The sequence below is a fragment of the Megascapheus bottae genome, chromosome 6 (genome assembly GCF_031878675.1).
Source record: "Megascapheus bottae isolate mThoBot1 chromosome 6, mThoBot2.hap1, whole genome shotgun sequence".
Lineage (NCBI taxonomy): Eukaryota > Metazoa > Chordata > Mammalia > Rodentia > Geomyidae > Megascapheus > Megascapheus bottae.
This window is the reverse complement of record NC_143514.1, coordinates 43,544,283-43,562,080: the sequence shown is the minus strand read 5'-3', so window position 1 is coordinate 43,562,080 and position 17,798 is coordinate 43,544,283. Positions and strand designations below refer to the sequence as shown.

The window sequence follows — 17,798 nt, the reverse complement described above, 5'->3', positions numbered from 1 at the left end:
CAAAGCGGTTGTGGCTAGTATCTCAGTGCCTCCTTCTCCACTTCCTTCCCCTTACTGAGTGCAGTGGACTCTGTCTTGGTTTGGATAACCTTTGGAGCAAGGAAGAAGGGTCTGCCTTATTTCCTGGTGAGGAGTGAGGGACGGTGGAACAGGTTTGAAATGGGAGAAGGTAGGAAATGGAGTTAGAAAGGGAAAGAAAGGGGCAGAGAAGGTTAAGAGGTAAGAAGCAAAGATCTATCTGTGTGTGGGGCCTAGTGCAAGGCACCTGCTGAGATGGAGGAGAGGGCACAGCGGGCACATGCGTGCCAGTGGTGAATGGGCTCATGTTCAGAAGGCATTAGGGTGGGATGTAAGTTCCTGGCAAAGGTCTGGATCTTCCAATGTTCTATTACAGGATTTCTTTAGGAGAATCTGAAATAAGTTAGTTTTCCCTTTACTGAGCTTTATCTACCTTCACAATCCAAGCAGCAAAATCAGCAGGATGGATTTGCTACAAATCTGAGTATGTTTGGGAAGACCAAGAGTAAAAAAGCAAAGGAATGGTGATTATAATAGAGCTGCGCTCTGCTGAGCACCAACTCCACTCCCACGCCTCTTCCTCTAAACAGAAAGGTTTACCTTCCCAGGCCAACCCCAAGTGTGACTGACTGTCTGCACTTGTGAGACAACAGGCTTTTAATTAAAATTGGAATCCGATGTATAGAAAACATACTTTTTTTTTTCATTTCATAGCTCCCCAGGAAATCATATTCTCTTCCTGCTCCACTCTCCACCACAATCCCCCTGCCAAAAAAAAAAAAAAAAAGGAAAGAAAGACAAGGGAAAAAAAGCCAGGGAAAAGATTATTTTAATGTGAAAATCAAAACTTACAAAGACATAGGCTGCTTCTTTATTTTTGCCTTTGGGGCAGACATTAGCCACTGATAAAGCCCGCTTTGTGTTTTGAGAGTAGAGCCAACTTTTTATGGCTAACTTCCCATATGGAAAAGAGTTTTTCTCATCTCGGGACATTAAAGTACAGGGCTTAATGAATGTGTAACCAAAAAAAAAAAAAAAAAAAAAAACAACTTTTTTTTTTTTTTTGTCTTACTCGTGTGCCAGGAGGTGAGGCCTAATGCCTCTTGATATATGCCTTGACTTTGAGGGAGTCAAAATAAAGAAAAGAGAAGCAATCGTAAACAAAAAGGCCAGAGTTGAAAACTATGAAACCCCCAAGGCCCAGGGCCTCAGCATTTTCCTCGCCAAGCGGTCCAAGGCATTGTCTGGGCCCCATCCCATGCATCCGGCCAGTGCCATCCTGGCCCAGTGGACAATTGCTTCGGGTCCTTGTCCCCTTCATCTGCCCGCTGCACCTCAGACCCACGCTTCCGTGGCGAGGGTTCACTTTAATGGATAAAATCTATTTTTTTTCTCCATGAAAAAGCAGGAAATAAGCTGTCTCTTTCATAAAAAGATTTACAAAATGTAATCATTGTTGAAATATTCCCTTTGAACTGCCGTGTCCACGGGGGTCTCCGGCTTCCAGAGTCGAGCTTCATTAGACACTTCTCCTAAGCAGCTCCAGAAGGGCAGGTACGCTGGTGGGGCCCGGCTTTGATGTCTTGAATGAATGAAAGAAAAGCACAATAAAAAAAGAGCTGTTGATCAAGCATAAAATACTCTTTAAGCTGACAGAATAGCAGCGTTAACACACCCTAAGCTGCTTTTAGTTTTTCCCTTTTTTCCTCCCATTTTCCTGTGCTTTGTGTACAGTGGGGGTTTGTATTTTATAAGAAGTCTCTGATCTATGTAGTATGCCATTCGCTAACAAAAACCAAAATAGGATTGTTTCTGTCCCACTTGGTTGCTTGACGACTCCCTCCCTCCCGGCCTCCCTCCTTCCTTCCCTCCCCCCTTCCCTCACTCCCAGCGTCCAAGGAGAACAGTTCAGCAAGACAAGGGCCCAAATGCCTTTCATGAACTTGAGCCCATTCCTTTTGTGTGGCTGGTTTCGCCACCCTGATTTCAATACTGTAATTAAAGGCAGATTTTTATTTTCTCAAGAACTTTCTCTTGCAACTGGGGAAAAAGGAATCTGTGACTTTTAACTGAGAAATGTTATCATTAAATAAGAAAAAGTGCCTTGTTGAAGGGCTAGTTTCCTAGGAAAACAGCCCTTCTGGGTATCCATGGGCCTCAAGGCCCTAGTTACCCTTTAAGAATCCATCTACTTACTGCAGTTTCTGTACTTGCCTCTGGCCAGGTATTATCTCATTTAATCCGCTCAGAAATGGATCCAGATGGTTTTTTGTATTTCATGGAGTGCCAAACCTAGACTCAGAGGTACTACCTACCTTGTTTAAGATCCTCAGCCCAAGACATAATGTTGTGGATACGCATATTACTGTGACTCCAGACACCTGGCTTCTTGCACGATGCATACAGGCCTTCAGTTAGTCTTCAGAGTGAACGTAAGTGGGCCAGAACATAAATTTTAATCCAGATGGACAATTTCCTCGGTGGTAAGAGAGACACCAGGGCAAACTACGTAGCATGAGAGAGTCTGACTTAGGAACACTGTTCACGTAATTGGATTGTGTATGCATTTGGGGGTTCGGGAGGTCCTGGATGGCTTATTGGGTAAAAAGATTAGTGTTTTCCTGTCTTGAGGTTTGAACCAAAACGGAGGTCTTGGCTGGAAGCAGCATAGGGCGTTCTCCAGGGAGTGGTGGTTTGGACAACTGCTCTATGCTTGTAGTAAGCAGGCGGCAGGCCATGTTACAAAACTATTGCACATGCTCCTGATGCAGTTGGCCAGGTTGCTAACAGCGTTCCAATCAGAACTGTCTGGGGCAGCGTGTAGAGACTTTTGTGCCTCTCTGGGGAGGTTGCCTGACACTTGGGGAGGTCTGGGCATGTGGGATGAGCATGAATTTGGTGCCACTGTGCTAAAGTCATCCGCCTAGATACCTTGTTTTACCCTTGTTAGGGTGATACCAGATTTGGGGAACCCAGATGCTGCTTGTGTGCCCCCTTCTTCACACAGCGGTATTTGTTCAGCACCTTGGCTGCCACCTGACAGGAAACTGTGGATGCTACACCTGAGACCATATAGGGGAGAGGATATGTCATTGGAGTTGAGCCACTAACTGCAACAGGTGAACCATAAATACCCTGAGAAAGACTCTTCAGGAAAAAGTAGTCATCTCATCTTAGAGTCCAAGGACTCGTGGGTGTTAGCAAAGCAAGAAAAAGATACAGTCTACACCAAGGCCCAGCAGGGAGGAAGCATTTAACTTGGAGCGGTGGGTGGGGGAGGGGATCTGAAAGGGGTTTGACATACCATGAGTTTTGAGTTGAGTGCACGTGGTGAAAAGATAAGGCCACAAAGGTAAGTGGGTCACTCATGGCCCATTAATGCTTTAATAGTTTCCTGTACAATAAACAAGCCTTGCTTTAGAGTTATTGAAAACAGTCTTTAATTAACAAAATAAAATCAGACAAGAAAAATGGCTACCAGAAATCAAAGCCCGAGGCTGGCAATACCAATAACTAACACCTGTCTATACATATCACCCCTTTCAGAAGAAAGGCATGTAAATCACTGTCTTCCTCTCACACTCTGCCTTTTGTAGCAGAATGGTGCTTGCAACCATCCTCTGAAGTGCCCAGGAGAGGACCCAGGGAGCTGAGCCCTCACAGATAGTCATGGGACTTGGTATGGATCCTTTGGAAACTGAACACTAAGCCTCATTAGTTCACCTAAGTCTATAAAGATCCTCTCTATTGAGCCAGGCATGGTGGGGCAGGGGGAGTCATGCCTATAAGATCCTAACTATTCGGGAGGCTGAGATGTGAGGATTTCAGTTTGAAGCCAGTCCCGGCAGACAGATCCTAGACACCTTTATCTTCCAGTTAACCAGCATAAAGCAGGAAGGAGTGGTATGGTTCACGTGGTAGAATGCCAGCCATGCACAAAAGAAGCTAAAGGAGACTGTGAGGCCCTGAGTTCAAGTTTAAGCTCCAGTAACAGCATGCATGTACATGTGGGCATGTCCTCATAGCCACTTCCACTGTATTACAGTGGGGAAAGGGTTACTGGGCTTTTGGGCCTGTTTACTAAGGGCAACTCAGTTGCACTAAACAGTGGGCTTAGTTCATCCAAACAAGAGCAGGAAGCCAAAAATGACTAACTGGATTAGTGTAACCCAGCAGAGGTAGCAACTCCACAAGAGAAAAGGCAAATGGGTGATCGTTAACTCACACAGCTGGCAGTGTGCTTTATGGGGGCTGGGTGGGAGTCAGGCCTGTTGGGGGTAGAGGAGCTCCCTGTATTTTTGTTTCCGTTTTCTGTGTGTAAATGTCCTTAAATAACCCACCTTGCCAGAAGAAAGCAAGTGTCACACCCAGTTCTGGATTCCACATTAACAACCTCCTTCCGCAGTGTTAAACTTTGCCCTTCAGGCCTTTTGTTTAACTTTTTAATTTGAAAAACAGATTCTGCCTTCTTCATAGCCCGGTCAGCGATCTCCAAAACCCTCTCCTGGTCCATTTTTTTTTCAAGGAAAATACATCAGACAGACATCTTTCTTTTTGTTTTTAAAATGTGCATCCTGCCCTCTTAGTAGAAAGCGGGAGAGTGAATGAGGTTTTTGAACCTGTTGGACCATTAGGAGGTTGGGTGTTAACTACAGGAGTGGAGTCATTGGCTTCATCAGCCATGTGTCCAGTAGTCTTGTGACCAAATTTTGGAAAACGGCCTCCATTTTCCAATTGCTCTCTATGAGGTAAAAGAAAAGAAATAATTGGCACCGTCAGAGCCATGGGCTGCCATCTCAGGCTCCCTGTTTAGGATGCAGTAAGATAGATATTGTTTATGGTTCATAAAACCTGACTACTGTGAGTATTCCAGAATCCCAGCATACCGAGATTCCAACTTTCATGGAGCTGTAAATTAAGGGGGCGGGAAGTGTGATAAAACTCCTTAGAGACCTGTGAAGGAGGGGGAAAAAATAAAAATAAAAAGGCGTACTGCAATGGTTAAATGAAATTTTATAAGCGCATTCAGCGTGGAGCTGTTTTGCATTACATGAGTTGAATACCTTAGAGACTCCACATCTGCAGGCACTTTATTAAATCCTTAGTCAGCACTTTCCAACCTGATGAGATTACTTCTTCATCTGACTGGCTAGAAGGAAAGCTGAGCTCTTGTCCTGGATTTCTTTTGATGTTTCACCTTGAACAGTGCAAGAGGACAGTCAACCCCCCCATACCTCCAGCCACTCACTCGCATCCCTCGCACATCCAAAACTGTAGACAACAGGGTGAATGCCACTGACTAATTTTACCCCACCAGAGTCTTTTGTGGAAGTGGGGATTTATGGGTCTCCAAATCAATGGTAGCCGAGTGTTCATGCAGGGGGAAAAAAAAAGAAAAAGAAAGAAAGAGAAAAAAGATCAAAGCCCTGTGTTTACTTCCTTAATGTAAATGTATCAAGATAACATGCTCAGATACTGCGCTGGCTGCAGCATTGCCTCTCAGTGCAGAGAGCAGACAGAGATCCCTTTGTAATCTTTGAGGATACAGCATGGTAGATTAAGGGGCTGTAAAGGGTGTAAAGGATGTAGGCTGAAACCATATGAAACCTAAGCTTATGTCAGGAAATGTCCCCAGACGATTTTTTTTTTACTCTCCATAAATGATTTTTGTTTAATGTGTCAACATTCTCCCTGTGATTTGCTATTCAACCCCAGCAACTTAACAGTCTCAGGTCTCTTTTTATATTTTTCCAGTAAGTGTAGCCCATCAAGGAGATATACCTAATCATTCTTCAATGAGTGTTTTGAAACTTGCCCTGCGCCCATCATAGGAATCAAACGAAAATATCACAGGGAGGGGGGGGAAATATAGGTTGTTGTTTTTCTTTCCCCAACATAACTGCATCCATTGGATGCACAGACATCTACGGAATTCCAGTGGCTTCCCTGCACAGCTGCCGGACTCACACAGCATTCACACAGCTTCAACTCTAACCTGAGCATTACAAAATATGGCTGGGTGAATGGATTTATTTTTATTAGAATTGTTTCTTGGCTATCTCCATGGATGATTTCATCAGAGACCCCATTCAAAAGGAGAGTGGGGGTGGGGGAACAATGCCTGTGTGGTTCCCCTTAACTGACTTCCTATTCTGAAAACCCTTGGTCAAGTAGCTGGGTTAATTGTCATTGAGATTAGTGTGATGTTGAAATAAGTACTAATGGTCAAATTATAGGAGTGAAAAAGTGGAAGAATAGGTTTTGGTTTGGGCTTGAAAGGGTTAATTAAGGTTTTTTCATGGGTTATTAAAGACCCCCAACCCCTGTCTTAGGAGTCATATTGACACCCCACCACAGGGCAGCTTGGCTCCTCTATTGACGTGTTGCTGGTCAGAGCACAAAAGCCTTCTATGTCGGCAAATCATTGCTAAAATCATCTCAAGGAAAAAAAAAGTTCGAAAGCTTTAACGTTAGACAAAAGCCCAAGAGTTGCAGTGTGCAGCCCAAAAACTCAGAGTCAGCAACTTCTATTGATTAAAAACTAACCTTTAAAGTAACTCTGAGAGTGTGTGGTTAGCATTTAAATTTAAACATGTCATGAGTTGATTTGTGTTACTGAATACCAACTCAGAAGGAGTAACATTCGAATCACATTTTTTTTTCTAATTCCCTTAAGCAGCTAAAGTATTTTGTGAAATGTCAATAGGGCAAAAAAGAAAAAGGGATGGGGGGGTGGGGTTGAGGCTGGGCCTTGTAGTTTTCTTTCCCATGCAAATATTCACACACACACACACACACACACACACACACACACACACACACAACTCCCTCCCCCCCCCTCGCCAGAAAAGAGAGAAGTTCGGACAGGGAAACACAATAATTAGTCCTTTGTCTAACTTTCCCAAGTGCCAAAGAAAGATAGATTAATTAAATATACAACAGTGTTGGTTTTTGGAGTGGGGGTCTTGCTTGCTGGGTAGGTCATAAATTAAGCAGAATAAATACTTCAATGTGTTTGCAGTGGGCTTGCTACGTCAGAACCACTGGAAGGTTGGTGGGAGGAGAGTAGAGGGTTTCTTGCTAATGATAGTCACGTCTGGGTCTGTCTGGTTGCTCTTAGCAACCAGACATGATGTAACACCAGGATGAACTTGAACTTGGGGGACTTGAAAAGAGAACAATAGACCAGAGCAATCAATAAAGCCTATTTCAGTGAAGGATTACAGAGCTGCTCTGGCTAACCTTGTCGGCAAGGCACATACTGAATAGTAAGATGTGTGAAGAAACTTTTTCCCCCCTGCTTTGCTTTTTAAGAGAAGTGCAGAGGCACTGCAGATTTTTGTAGTGCCCTGAGGTCTCATCCAGAAACGGTGGGATGGAAAACTGCTCCCCCTGCCGACTAGCACTTGGCCCCAGGCCTTTGCCTTGAGAACTACTGAGTGTCACATTGAAAAAAGCTGGAATTTCACAACTGCCTTAGAAAGTGTGCAAACAAACAGGGAGCTTTCTTTGCCCCACCGAAAGTCTGGAGACCGTGGAGTTGTGAGGGAACATGTTTCCAATGAGAATCAGCATAAGCTATTAGGAGATACACCAAGTAAAAAGACACGCATACCTTGCTGTCTGTCTCTCCCTTCCGTTCTCCCTCATTTTTCTTTTGTCCATTTAGATTTAGGCCATGTCACTGCCAGCATGATTCCCTTTCAGGACATAAGGAGTTTATTGTGTTCCTCAGATCATGTAGTCAAAGAGCAACATCTGAAAGTATACGGGCTGAGTAGGTTTTGTTTTCCAGTTTAAGCTTAGGTTTTTAAATTAAACTATTCTAGAAATCAAAGGTAGCCTGTGTGACCAGGAAATCTTAGACCAATCTCCATGGAGCAAGTATTTAGCCATTTATTCCTGGGATCAAATAAGTCCACACTTTACCTAATTGAATCTCTGCGGCAGGGATGAACCCAAATATAATCCTTTCTGACATGGCCAGCTCAGAGATCATCGAAGTATTCACTTTTGCTAGGAGATGGTGATTTTCTTTTCTGTGATTCCAAATACACAGAATGAGTTTTTCCAGGGTATCAAAGGAGGAACGTTTTCAAGCACCAGTGGTTCACACCTGTAATCCTAGCTATTCAGGAGGCTAAAATCTAAATGATCACATTTCAAGGCCAGTACCGGTAGGCCAAAAAGTTTTCAAGACTCCAAATCTAAAAACTGAGCTGAAGGTATGCTCAAGCAATAGAATACCAGCTGAGCAAACAAGCTAAACAAGCATGAGGTGCTGAGTTCAAACCCTAGGACTAGCAAAAAAAAAAAAAAAAAAGAAAGAAAGAAAAAAGAACAAAGTTGGTAAAACTGTATACTTTTTAACTTTGCTATTTGAGTATAATTAGTCAGTTTGTTTAGCTAACTCTGGTGTCAAGGAAATGCCAGTGGATAAAGTGATCTATCACCGACTTTTGTGGATTATGTAAGGAAGAGGTAAATGCGCCACAGAACTCACAAGTGCATGTTGAGTGGACAGAAGCAAAAATGAAGGGTATGGAGTTATCAGTCCTTCTCCTTGGACCTCAGGGCTAACAAGATGAACACTTGATATCACTTGACTCTGATGCCATCTCTAAAACGATTAGTTTCAAAGAAACTTACATTTAGATTTACATTCTAAAATCTACCCCCCCCCAATAAGTATAGAGACATGCACAAGAAAAATCTGTCACTTGCCTCAAATCATCGGGGATACCTGATAAACAGAGCCCTTCATCCACCTCATCTCATTTCCTACAGTGCTGTTGTTTGTTACCTGTGTCTGGAGAAGGTTGTAGTCAATGTGTTCTGCACACAAACCTCATCTAAAAATCATCCACGTCACCGCTCATCCACACATGAAACCTCTCTCATCACTCATTCTCCACGCATTCCAGCCTTCCTTGAAATCATCCTTCATTCTAGGCACTGGGCAAAGGAGTAGATGATAAGCAAGACTCTAGTTTCTTGCCTCCTGTGAAGTGTTCCCTCCCAGACTATAAAACTTGATTTGAATTTCAAATGGCCAGAAAAGCCTCTTTTTTGTAAGATACACTCAACACTGGCAATCCCCAACACAGATGATGAATTTTAATTTCGAAGGAGTATTGTGTCACTGTGTCAACATTTTCTGTTGCCCATCCTAAGCCTTTTCTTTTCCCTAATAGCATACCCTGATTCCATGATTGGAAGGGGAGCTTATCAAATATGCCATTGAATGAATTGGTTTGTTTTTTTGCAGTGCTGGGGGTTGTTGACTCCAAGGCCTTACCCTCACTAGGTAAGCCTTCTACTACTGAGCTCCAGTAGTAGAATTCTAACATCCTCCTATTTATGCTTTTCCTTTTGTCTTCCAGTCCTGGTACCTGGGATAAAAGTTGCAGCATCCCACCATCCACCAGACAGACCACCTGACCCCTTCTCAACTCTGTAACATGGACGCAACCTCAACCCAGCGCGGTTACAACTTCACTGTCAGTGGAAGGGGAGAAAAGAAGAAGAAGAAGAAGAAAAAAAAAGCCGATTTGAATCAACTTGTACATGGAAACAAGCAAAGCATTATGGTCTAACAGCAAAGGCCATAATCTTTTGGGATTTTTTTTTTTAATACTTTAGGGACTGTGGTCATTTCTCATATGGTGCTGGAAATGGTTGGGCTCTGTAGCATTTGAAGTGTTTTGGTGGTGGAATGAGCAATAGGTTACGGGGCTGGTGAGGTCTGCGCTTGCTCACTGACACACTTCTGCTTGTGGTGGAGCCTGGCCGTTTCACAGTATTTCATGAATTTACCCATGCAGGTGTGATCCTCCTTGAGTCCCTTCAGGAGGTACTTGGAGAACTAAATCTTTTGTAGTAGCTGAGATCTGCAATATCTTAACTTACGGGACAGTCAAAGGGCAATGTTTTTCTGTAACATATTGGAAAAAGAAAACGCAGTTACCGTTTCTTTCCTGATTTTCTTTTACTTTGGTTTGGTTCAGCAAGTCCACAGTTAAGTGTAACGTGGCCCACAAGGACAACGAATCCACTCACATTGCAGAACAATTCTGAAAATGGCAAACTACTACTACTATTCAGTTTTGTTTTTAGGTTTGGAAATGCTGCACTTACATTTTAAAAAAAAAGCATTTTTTCAACAATTTCAACAATGACACAAAAAAATTCATGTGGAAATGGGGAAGATGGTCTGTTTTGACAGAAACTGACAGGAATCAATCAAAACAATCGAATTTTGAATTGAGTGAAGTGCAATTTCATTGGATAGCTAAATATCTTTGTAAGATAGAGATTGTTGAAAATTCTATTTTTGTTTTTCAAGTCCTTCCACCCCAGGACTCTAAATTATTGGGGTAAAAAAACAGCCTTGCAAGAAAAAGGGGAGCTATTTTTGCTTTTTATGTTTTTTATTATTAAACTTGTATCCCTTTAAAAAAAAACCGAAGGAAAATTTAAAAAAACAAAAAAAAACAAAAAAACAAATCTAATGGTGCTTTTACCACAATATGTTAACTACATTAAATGCTAATTAATTATTTTCTGTTATCAAAGCACATAACTAAAACAAAATCATGGTATCTGTTAATTTTATAAGCTAGAAGTCACTATAATGAATTATGCCAATTCTGAAAGTTTTTACATGTATCTGGCAACATAGGTTTTATCAGTTATCAGACACTTCATTGTACCAGAGATTGTCCAGAAGTTTTTAAGACCTCTGTGCACCTGAACTGGGCTATGGGAACTAATAATAATAATAATAAATAATAATAATAATAATAATGAAACCAATACTGACACAAATGCAGGTGCCTGTTCAGATCAAGGGTACTTGCTAGGGAAAAAAAAGTTTGCACCCCCAAAATGTCCTGTATCTTATGTAAAAAAAAAAACAAACAAAAAAAACACATAAAAAAATTACACAAAAATCCACAGAAATGGAAAAAAAAAGTGCAAGTGATTTTTCTACCGGACAGCGAAGCATCCCCTTTGCTTCCCATGCAACTCCAGAAAGGTTTCCTATACTATACATATATATATGTTCTGGTTGGCAGGCCCTGCTGATCGGAGGAAGTCTCTGCATGTTCTAGTGTTAGTAACTAATTTTTATATAGTTAATGTAGGATAAAGTAGAGTGCATTAAGACACAATATTGTAATCCCTACTCTAGGCACTTGCCTTTAAACTATGTTTTTTTTTTTTTCAGCCCTTCAGAAGGGCTCTACTACTGTCCTTTACAATCAAGTAACTGAAATTCTTGGGAAGACACTTTGCCCCTCATCTTTCCCCCCCCCCCTTCCCACTCCTCCCCCAAACAATGTTGTTTTGTTTTGTTTTGTTTCCTTAATTTGCACGAAAACAAAAATTCCATATCAATGTGCCTTGCCCTGGATAGCGATTATTTGTGGAATTGTTGCACAGGTTCCTCTTTTGAAAGGGGTTTTCCCTAAATCAAACATTTGGAGACACTTTTTTTCTTTTCTTTTCTTTCTTTTTTTTTTTTTTTTTTTTTTTTTGGTAAATGTGACTCTTATGTCAGCCATTGTCAATTTCAACATCTAGAACTAAATAGGAAGTTAGTTGTTCCGCAGGTAGTGTAGTCCTTTTTGTCCTGTACGGTCAGTGGCAGTGCTATTCTGAGATCTGTCCATACTTAGAATATCAGTATTTTGGATGTTGCTGCATTTTACAATTTATTTGGAGTCTTCCTTTGTTTTTCCCCAGATATATGAAAATATGCAATACCTGCTTATATCATGTAGAAAAGCTTAGCAATTATTAATTTTCCTTTTTTTTTAATTTGACCAAAGTCGGCGCTGCACTTGATGCAGTGTGTTTTAGGTGTCTGTCTTTGTACTTTTTTGTGTGGATTTTTTTTTTTTTGAATGCACGCAGGAAGGGCTCCCCTTAGAGAAGCAGTCAAACTGTGAAGCACTAAGCTGACCCTGCTTCAAGCAATTTTGTTTTTACAACTGTTCCTTTCACAAGCAAGCCTTAAAAAAAAAAAAGACAACTTCCTTTTTCTTCAGCTCCCACACCCCATTTTTCTTAGCAGACTGCAAGTCAATCCACATTCAATAAAAAGTATATAATGCCCATTTTTATATGCACGTTTTTAAACTTCCAAGTTCTGAAAATTGTTTACTGGTTATCTCTATTTAAGGAAAATAAAATAAAACATTTTGGATTTTCATATGTGTCTGATAAGTGGTTGAATAGTTGTTTGGTGTGATTGCCAGTGTACAATGTCACTTCCGATAGCCAGCCAGCATACTTTGCCTTCTTATATAGCACTTAGCTGGGCATTACTTTATTATGACATATGTGCACTAAAAAAAAAAAAGAAGAAAGAAAAAAAGAAAAAAATAGCAGCTTTCAGTGCTTCACAGTGAAGGAAAAAAAAGCCTAGACAAACATTTTGTCAGAACCTTGCAATAAGCCAAGGTATTACCAGTAAATTGGTTGTATATACAATAAAAATTGCACCCTTTTTTTAAACAAAACAAACTAAGCAATAGTTTGGGGCAGTTTTAGTTGTTTTTAGTGAGCATGTTGTAGTCATGACTGCAAAGAGAGAGAGTCAACTGCCCACTCAGAAGATATGTAATTTGTATTGTTGTATAGTTTTATTGATTACACTGATTTATTCTACCCTATTTTATAATGCAAGACTTTTGTAATGTTGTTTAAATGAGGAAAAATTTCTGTCAAATTAGCCTAGTGAAATTTCTGATTGTTCATTATCAAGACAGCATTCATAGAATTGCTTTTCTTTCTTTTTCCCCTCCCTGTGGGAACTGGATTTAAGTTTAAAACTTTCCTGTTTCCTTTTTATTTTTTGTAAGTATTTAAATACAGTTATTTTTTTCTCTCAATGGTATAGCATATTCCTATGCTTGAGAAGTATAGGTCTACTGAAGAACCATTGTAAATGGACGTTACAGGTATGCTGTATTTTTGAAGGCATTTTGTTGTATTAAGTTTGATGAAGCTAAAATTGGGGAACTCTGAACAGATTTGCAGGAAAAGAAAATGTTTTAAAGGCTTTAAAACATTAGGGAGGTAGTCTAGGGTGATCACAAACAGGGGTTAAGTATTCAGTACACTAAGTTACATTTCTGTTCACTTTTCATCCTCTAGAAAGCAGCAGGAAACTGTAGTTCAGTCATGGTCAATCAGGAAAAGGAACACCAACCATCCATGTGTTTTGCTTTTAAGATTAAAAGCTGAGCAAAGATGTTTGAGGAAGATTTTGCTACTAGGGTGTGTAGACAGACAGACTGAGAGCCATCAGCATCCCAAGGCCTAACCCTTGATTTCAAGACACATCTGAATTTTTTTTTCTTCTCTTTTATCAAATGGCATTAACAGGATTTGGCAAAGATAGTCCCCCCCAAATGACTCGCTGAGGTTTTTTGTATTTTTTGTTGTTGTTTGTATGTTTTTTTCTTTTTTCCTTTAGGAACTGAAGTCAGAGGCACAAACACTAACTTAGCATTTTTTCCCAATGTTTTCCCTTTTGGCTTCTCTCCTCTCAGCCACCATACTCTCTTTCCCAGCGTTTCTGGGTAGAGGCCGACTCCCTGCTGCTGCTTTCCCCGTCTCTGGGCTTGTTCTTCCTGGGGATGGTTTTAGACCTTCACCCCTAACTTATGGATGATGCCCCCATCCCACAGCTCCAGCCGTCGTTATCCGAGTGTGAGCCAGGCAGGCCTGGGAGGCCACACTTCTTCAAGCTTATGCTCTTGTTTTTGGACAGCGATGAGTAAAAGACCCAAACTCTCTGGTCATGGTCTCCCCGAATGCTATCCGCCCATAGGATTATGTAAAACCCACCTCAAAAAGTACATCTTCCGCCCTTTCAAATTCTTAACCCCTCACAGGCTTTGAGTTCTATAGTGTCAAATGTCCTTAAGTATATTTACAAAAGTTGGATTAAGGGAAACATGTATTTCCCTTGTGCTTTTATTTGGGGTGGGGGGGAGGAATTTCTGAGAATGTCATTTCATGTGCATAGAAGCACAGTTCTGGAAATACCTATCTATCCCCAGTGTGGTAGCGCGCGCTCTCTCTCTCTCTCTCTCTCTCTCTCTCTCTCTCTCTCTCTCTCTCTCTCTCTCTCTCTCTCTCTCTCTCTCTCTCTCTCTCTCTCTCGATGTGTGTATGTGTCTCTGTCTCTCTGGAGTTTATTTGGGTTTTGTTTTGGGTTTTTTTGCTTCTTTTTTCTGGATTTGGTAGCAGGCCTCCACAGGACAAGAGTGAGACACAAATGGCTTGGTAATATAAGGAGAGCTTTGGTGATGCCTCACTCTCCCACCTCTCCCCACCTGTCCTAGAAGGTCTCAGCTCTGTTCTGCCCTCCCCATGGGCACGGCTTTTATTCCTATTGGCTTCTGAGGCCATTTCTTCTTGAAGTCCATGCATGTATTTATTGTGTGACTTTAAACCCGCTCTGCCTTCTCCATGTCCAAGGCTGTGCATTCCCTAATTAGTGTCATGTATGTGTCCTTTTATTTTTTCCAATTTAAAAAAAAAAAGCAGTGGGATGAAAATTGCTTTGATAGATAGCAGGTAACATTGAAGCTATTCCATAGCACTTAACCGTAGTGAATACTGTGTCACCAATTCTGAAATCAATTTAATGTTTAATGCAAATCCATTACATGGTGCTATTACAGGCTGACAAAATGATTTAAACAAATGTGACAACTTGGGCTCAATTCACTCTGCTTTCCAACAGTGTAAACGCATAGCAGTGTTTATCTGCATGAGAACTATGCACTAATCTATCTGAAGAAGAAAACTACTATATCAACTTCGGTATCTACTTTCCGTTTACTTGGATCTTTGCCTTTGGTCATTGTTATAATGCCAGCTTTAGGACAGAAAGAATTATAAGAAAACCAGCATAATACCTGATATATTAAAATGTAGTGCCTGTGAAAATCTGTATTATATTGCTCTTCTGAAATAAGATTTTTCTACACCGGTAGCCTTCGCTGTCTGTCAGTCAGGACCTCTGGTATAGGTGTTGTAAAATAACCGTACAATATTAATGCATGCTATTCCATAATGCTTAGTGAACTGTATGAATATTACTCAAAGTTATGTTAGTCTTTTTTTTTTCCTGACTTGGTTCTTGTCAGCTAGGTTTAAAGGTATTTCACTGAGAACGCAAAATTCTGTCTTTTCTTGATTTCAGCTGTTTTCAGTATTTTGGAGGTATACATTTACTTAAATTCAGTATTACTTGTGTTTTTGTTTTGGGGTTTTGTTTTTTTTTGTTGTTGTTGTTGTTTTCTTTTTTTTCCCTAGGGGACAAGCATGGGTGTTTGATTTCAGAAATCAGTACCTGGTGAGAATTTTGTCTCAGAATTACTTCGTCAACTTCAAGAACTTGGCTATGAAGCCACTCAGAGCATTTCAGGGGAGCGACATTTCTTTACTGAGGCTGAAGTGTTTTCTAAATGGACAGCGTGCAGGCAGGTACCCATGTTTGATCCAGCTTCACACCAGACCTCTTCAGATTAAAAGGAAAAATGAAAAAAAAAAAAAAACCTTTTTAAGAAATCACGTGGCTATTTAGTTTCATGCACAGTTGGAATATCTTCTTCAAAAACAAAACTCTGTACAAACTTTGGGCCCGATTCATAAGAAAAAAAAAAACTTCGCTATTAACACGGGATTTTTTTGTTATTTAAATGTACTTTTATTTGGTTTAAGTTTGCAACCATTTGCTTCCCAAGTGAAATAAATTCTCCCGTATTTTTTTCCCCTCAGCCAGGGCTCATCTGCCTTTTATTCTTCCAAAGGGTTGGAATAAAGGAGATTAGAGAGATGCGGTATTGGGAGCAGATCCCAGCCAAAGTGGAGCTATGTGGGATGCCCAGAGTCAGGCATGAGATTGGGAGACAGCACAGTGGAATAGAATCTCTTCTGTGTGCTGGGGCATCCTCAGTCTCCCGTATAGACTCATAGTGCTCTTTGGTTCAGAAAACAAACTTCCCAAAACAAATCTGGACTACCAGAGTCTACAATGGAAGTGCCATTTCTGATCTAACCAGAGCACTTTCCTGGTGGCAACACCCACCAGCTTGTGTAATGTGAACTTTTATATCTCTACCATGGTTTCAAAGTAGCACCCAATAAACAGGGCCACTGTTCCTGCTGCTGCTTTCTGCTCCGCTTCTCAAAATGATTCCCATTTTTCATTTCTTTTAATTTTTTTTTCTTTTTGGCTGTATTTGTGTTACTCCTTTTTTTTTTTTTTTTTTTTTTTTTTTGGTAATAGCCTGTGAGTTTGCTCTTTTATATTTCTCTTTCACATCTCAACCAGAAAGTCTTAAGGCCACTAGCCACACTGGATGGGAGGTGTGAGGGAGCTGACAGTCTGTTCTTTCTCCCTGGTTTGGTCTCAGAATGTCGGCTCTGCACTGCAAAGTAGCTTGGTCTGTGAGGTACCAACCAGGCTAGTCTAGTTGCTACAGCGGGTTGCTGGAGGTCATTAAGAAGATCCTCAAGGTCAAGTCCATAGGACCTTCTGCTCTCAGCCCTGACTGCTCTCCCCCAGGCCTGGCAACTTGCCTAGGGACTCTTCCCATATCTGCAAATTATCCCTCTCAAAAAGCCTCTGATTTTCATCTCAAATTGTGGGGGAGGGGATTAAATACTTCCAGTGATGGCAAAAGAGATCTGTTTTTTAAATGAAATCACCCCCGTGTTAATATCTTGGTCTGAAATTCATTGGATTTTTTTGGGGGGGGTATTTTTTTTTTATGAGCCGGGCCCCCTGTGCTCTGGTATAGTTGTATTGACTTTCATAGTTACCCTTTTAGTTGACTGTGTTCTGTGAAAATTTGTAATTGGTTGAGAATCACTGTGGGCGTCCATTCTTATTCAACTAAATCTCCACAGGGTTTTTGAGCTGGTGTGGATTAGTTTAACTCTTGTATTCAACCATTAGTGCTACCACTTTCTCACATTACAATACAATTACTGGAAGTGAGTACTGCATTTCCTATGCAACAAAAAAAGGAAAAATAAAAAATTGCTAATGCTATGGAAGCTTCATTGTCATTTATTTCACATCCTGTCTGGGTGGATGAGTGACAGCTGTGGGTATGACCTGGTCCCAGAAGATAGAATCTTTGTACTCCAAGTTTGGGTGGATGTTACAAGAAGAGTATTCTAACAGGCAGTGTTGTTTTCCACCTACCTGGATAGAAACAGCACTCTACATATGCTTCTTTCGTGCCTGATACTGTCTTGAGTGCTTTCTGCATCATGTGCAGACCAGGAATAGTGTTCTCTTACCCTTTGCACAAAGGCTCTGAAGTACTCTGGATGTCCCTGACTACAAGATACAACAAATAGTTGTGGAGCTGGGCCACAACTACCAAGGGCCAGGTACTGGGGTCTAGATGCTAGGGAAGGACACACAGCTGATATCTGTATCTTTCCGGGGAAGGGGCAGCCTCAGAGTGAGGATACCACATGACTGGAAATGCTAGAACTAGCCACAGGGCAAGGCCAAGGAGACAAGCCCCTCCAAAGAGCAAGGCACAGGGAGCCAGAAGTATAGGCAGGATCTTGGGCCTCTCCCTAAGCACTTTCAGATTATTTGGGAGCACATAACAGGCAGCCAATTTCATTCAAAAAAGTACTTATGAATACATCTCTAAAGAGCCTGGCGCGGTGGCTCACGCCTGTAATCCTAGCTACTCAGGAGGCTGAGATCTGAGAATCAGTTCAAAGCC

The 17,798-nt window shown here is 41.2% G+C and overlaps 1 protein-coding gene across 6 annotated transcripts in view; it reads left to right on the top strand.

The window, feature by feature from the left end:
* The window catches only part of Nfia (nuclear factor I A), a 367,217-nt gene extending 354,474 nt beyond the window's left edge, over nt 1–12,743 (top strand). For all 6 annotated transcript variants that reach the window (XM_090334728.1, XM_090334731.1, XM_090334732.1 and 3 more), the window contains one exon: nt 9,402–12,743. In XM_090334728.1, coding sequence (XP_090190854.1) covers nt 9,402–9,419 — 18 coding nt within the window. In that variant the 3' untranslated portion in view covers nt 9,420–12,743. The remainder of the gene's footprint in view (nt 1–9,401) is intronic.
* Nucleotides 12,744–17,798: the final 5,055 nt, after the last annotated feature.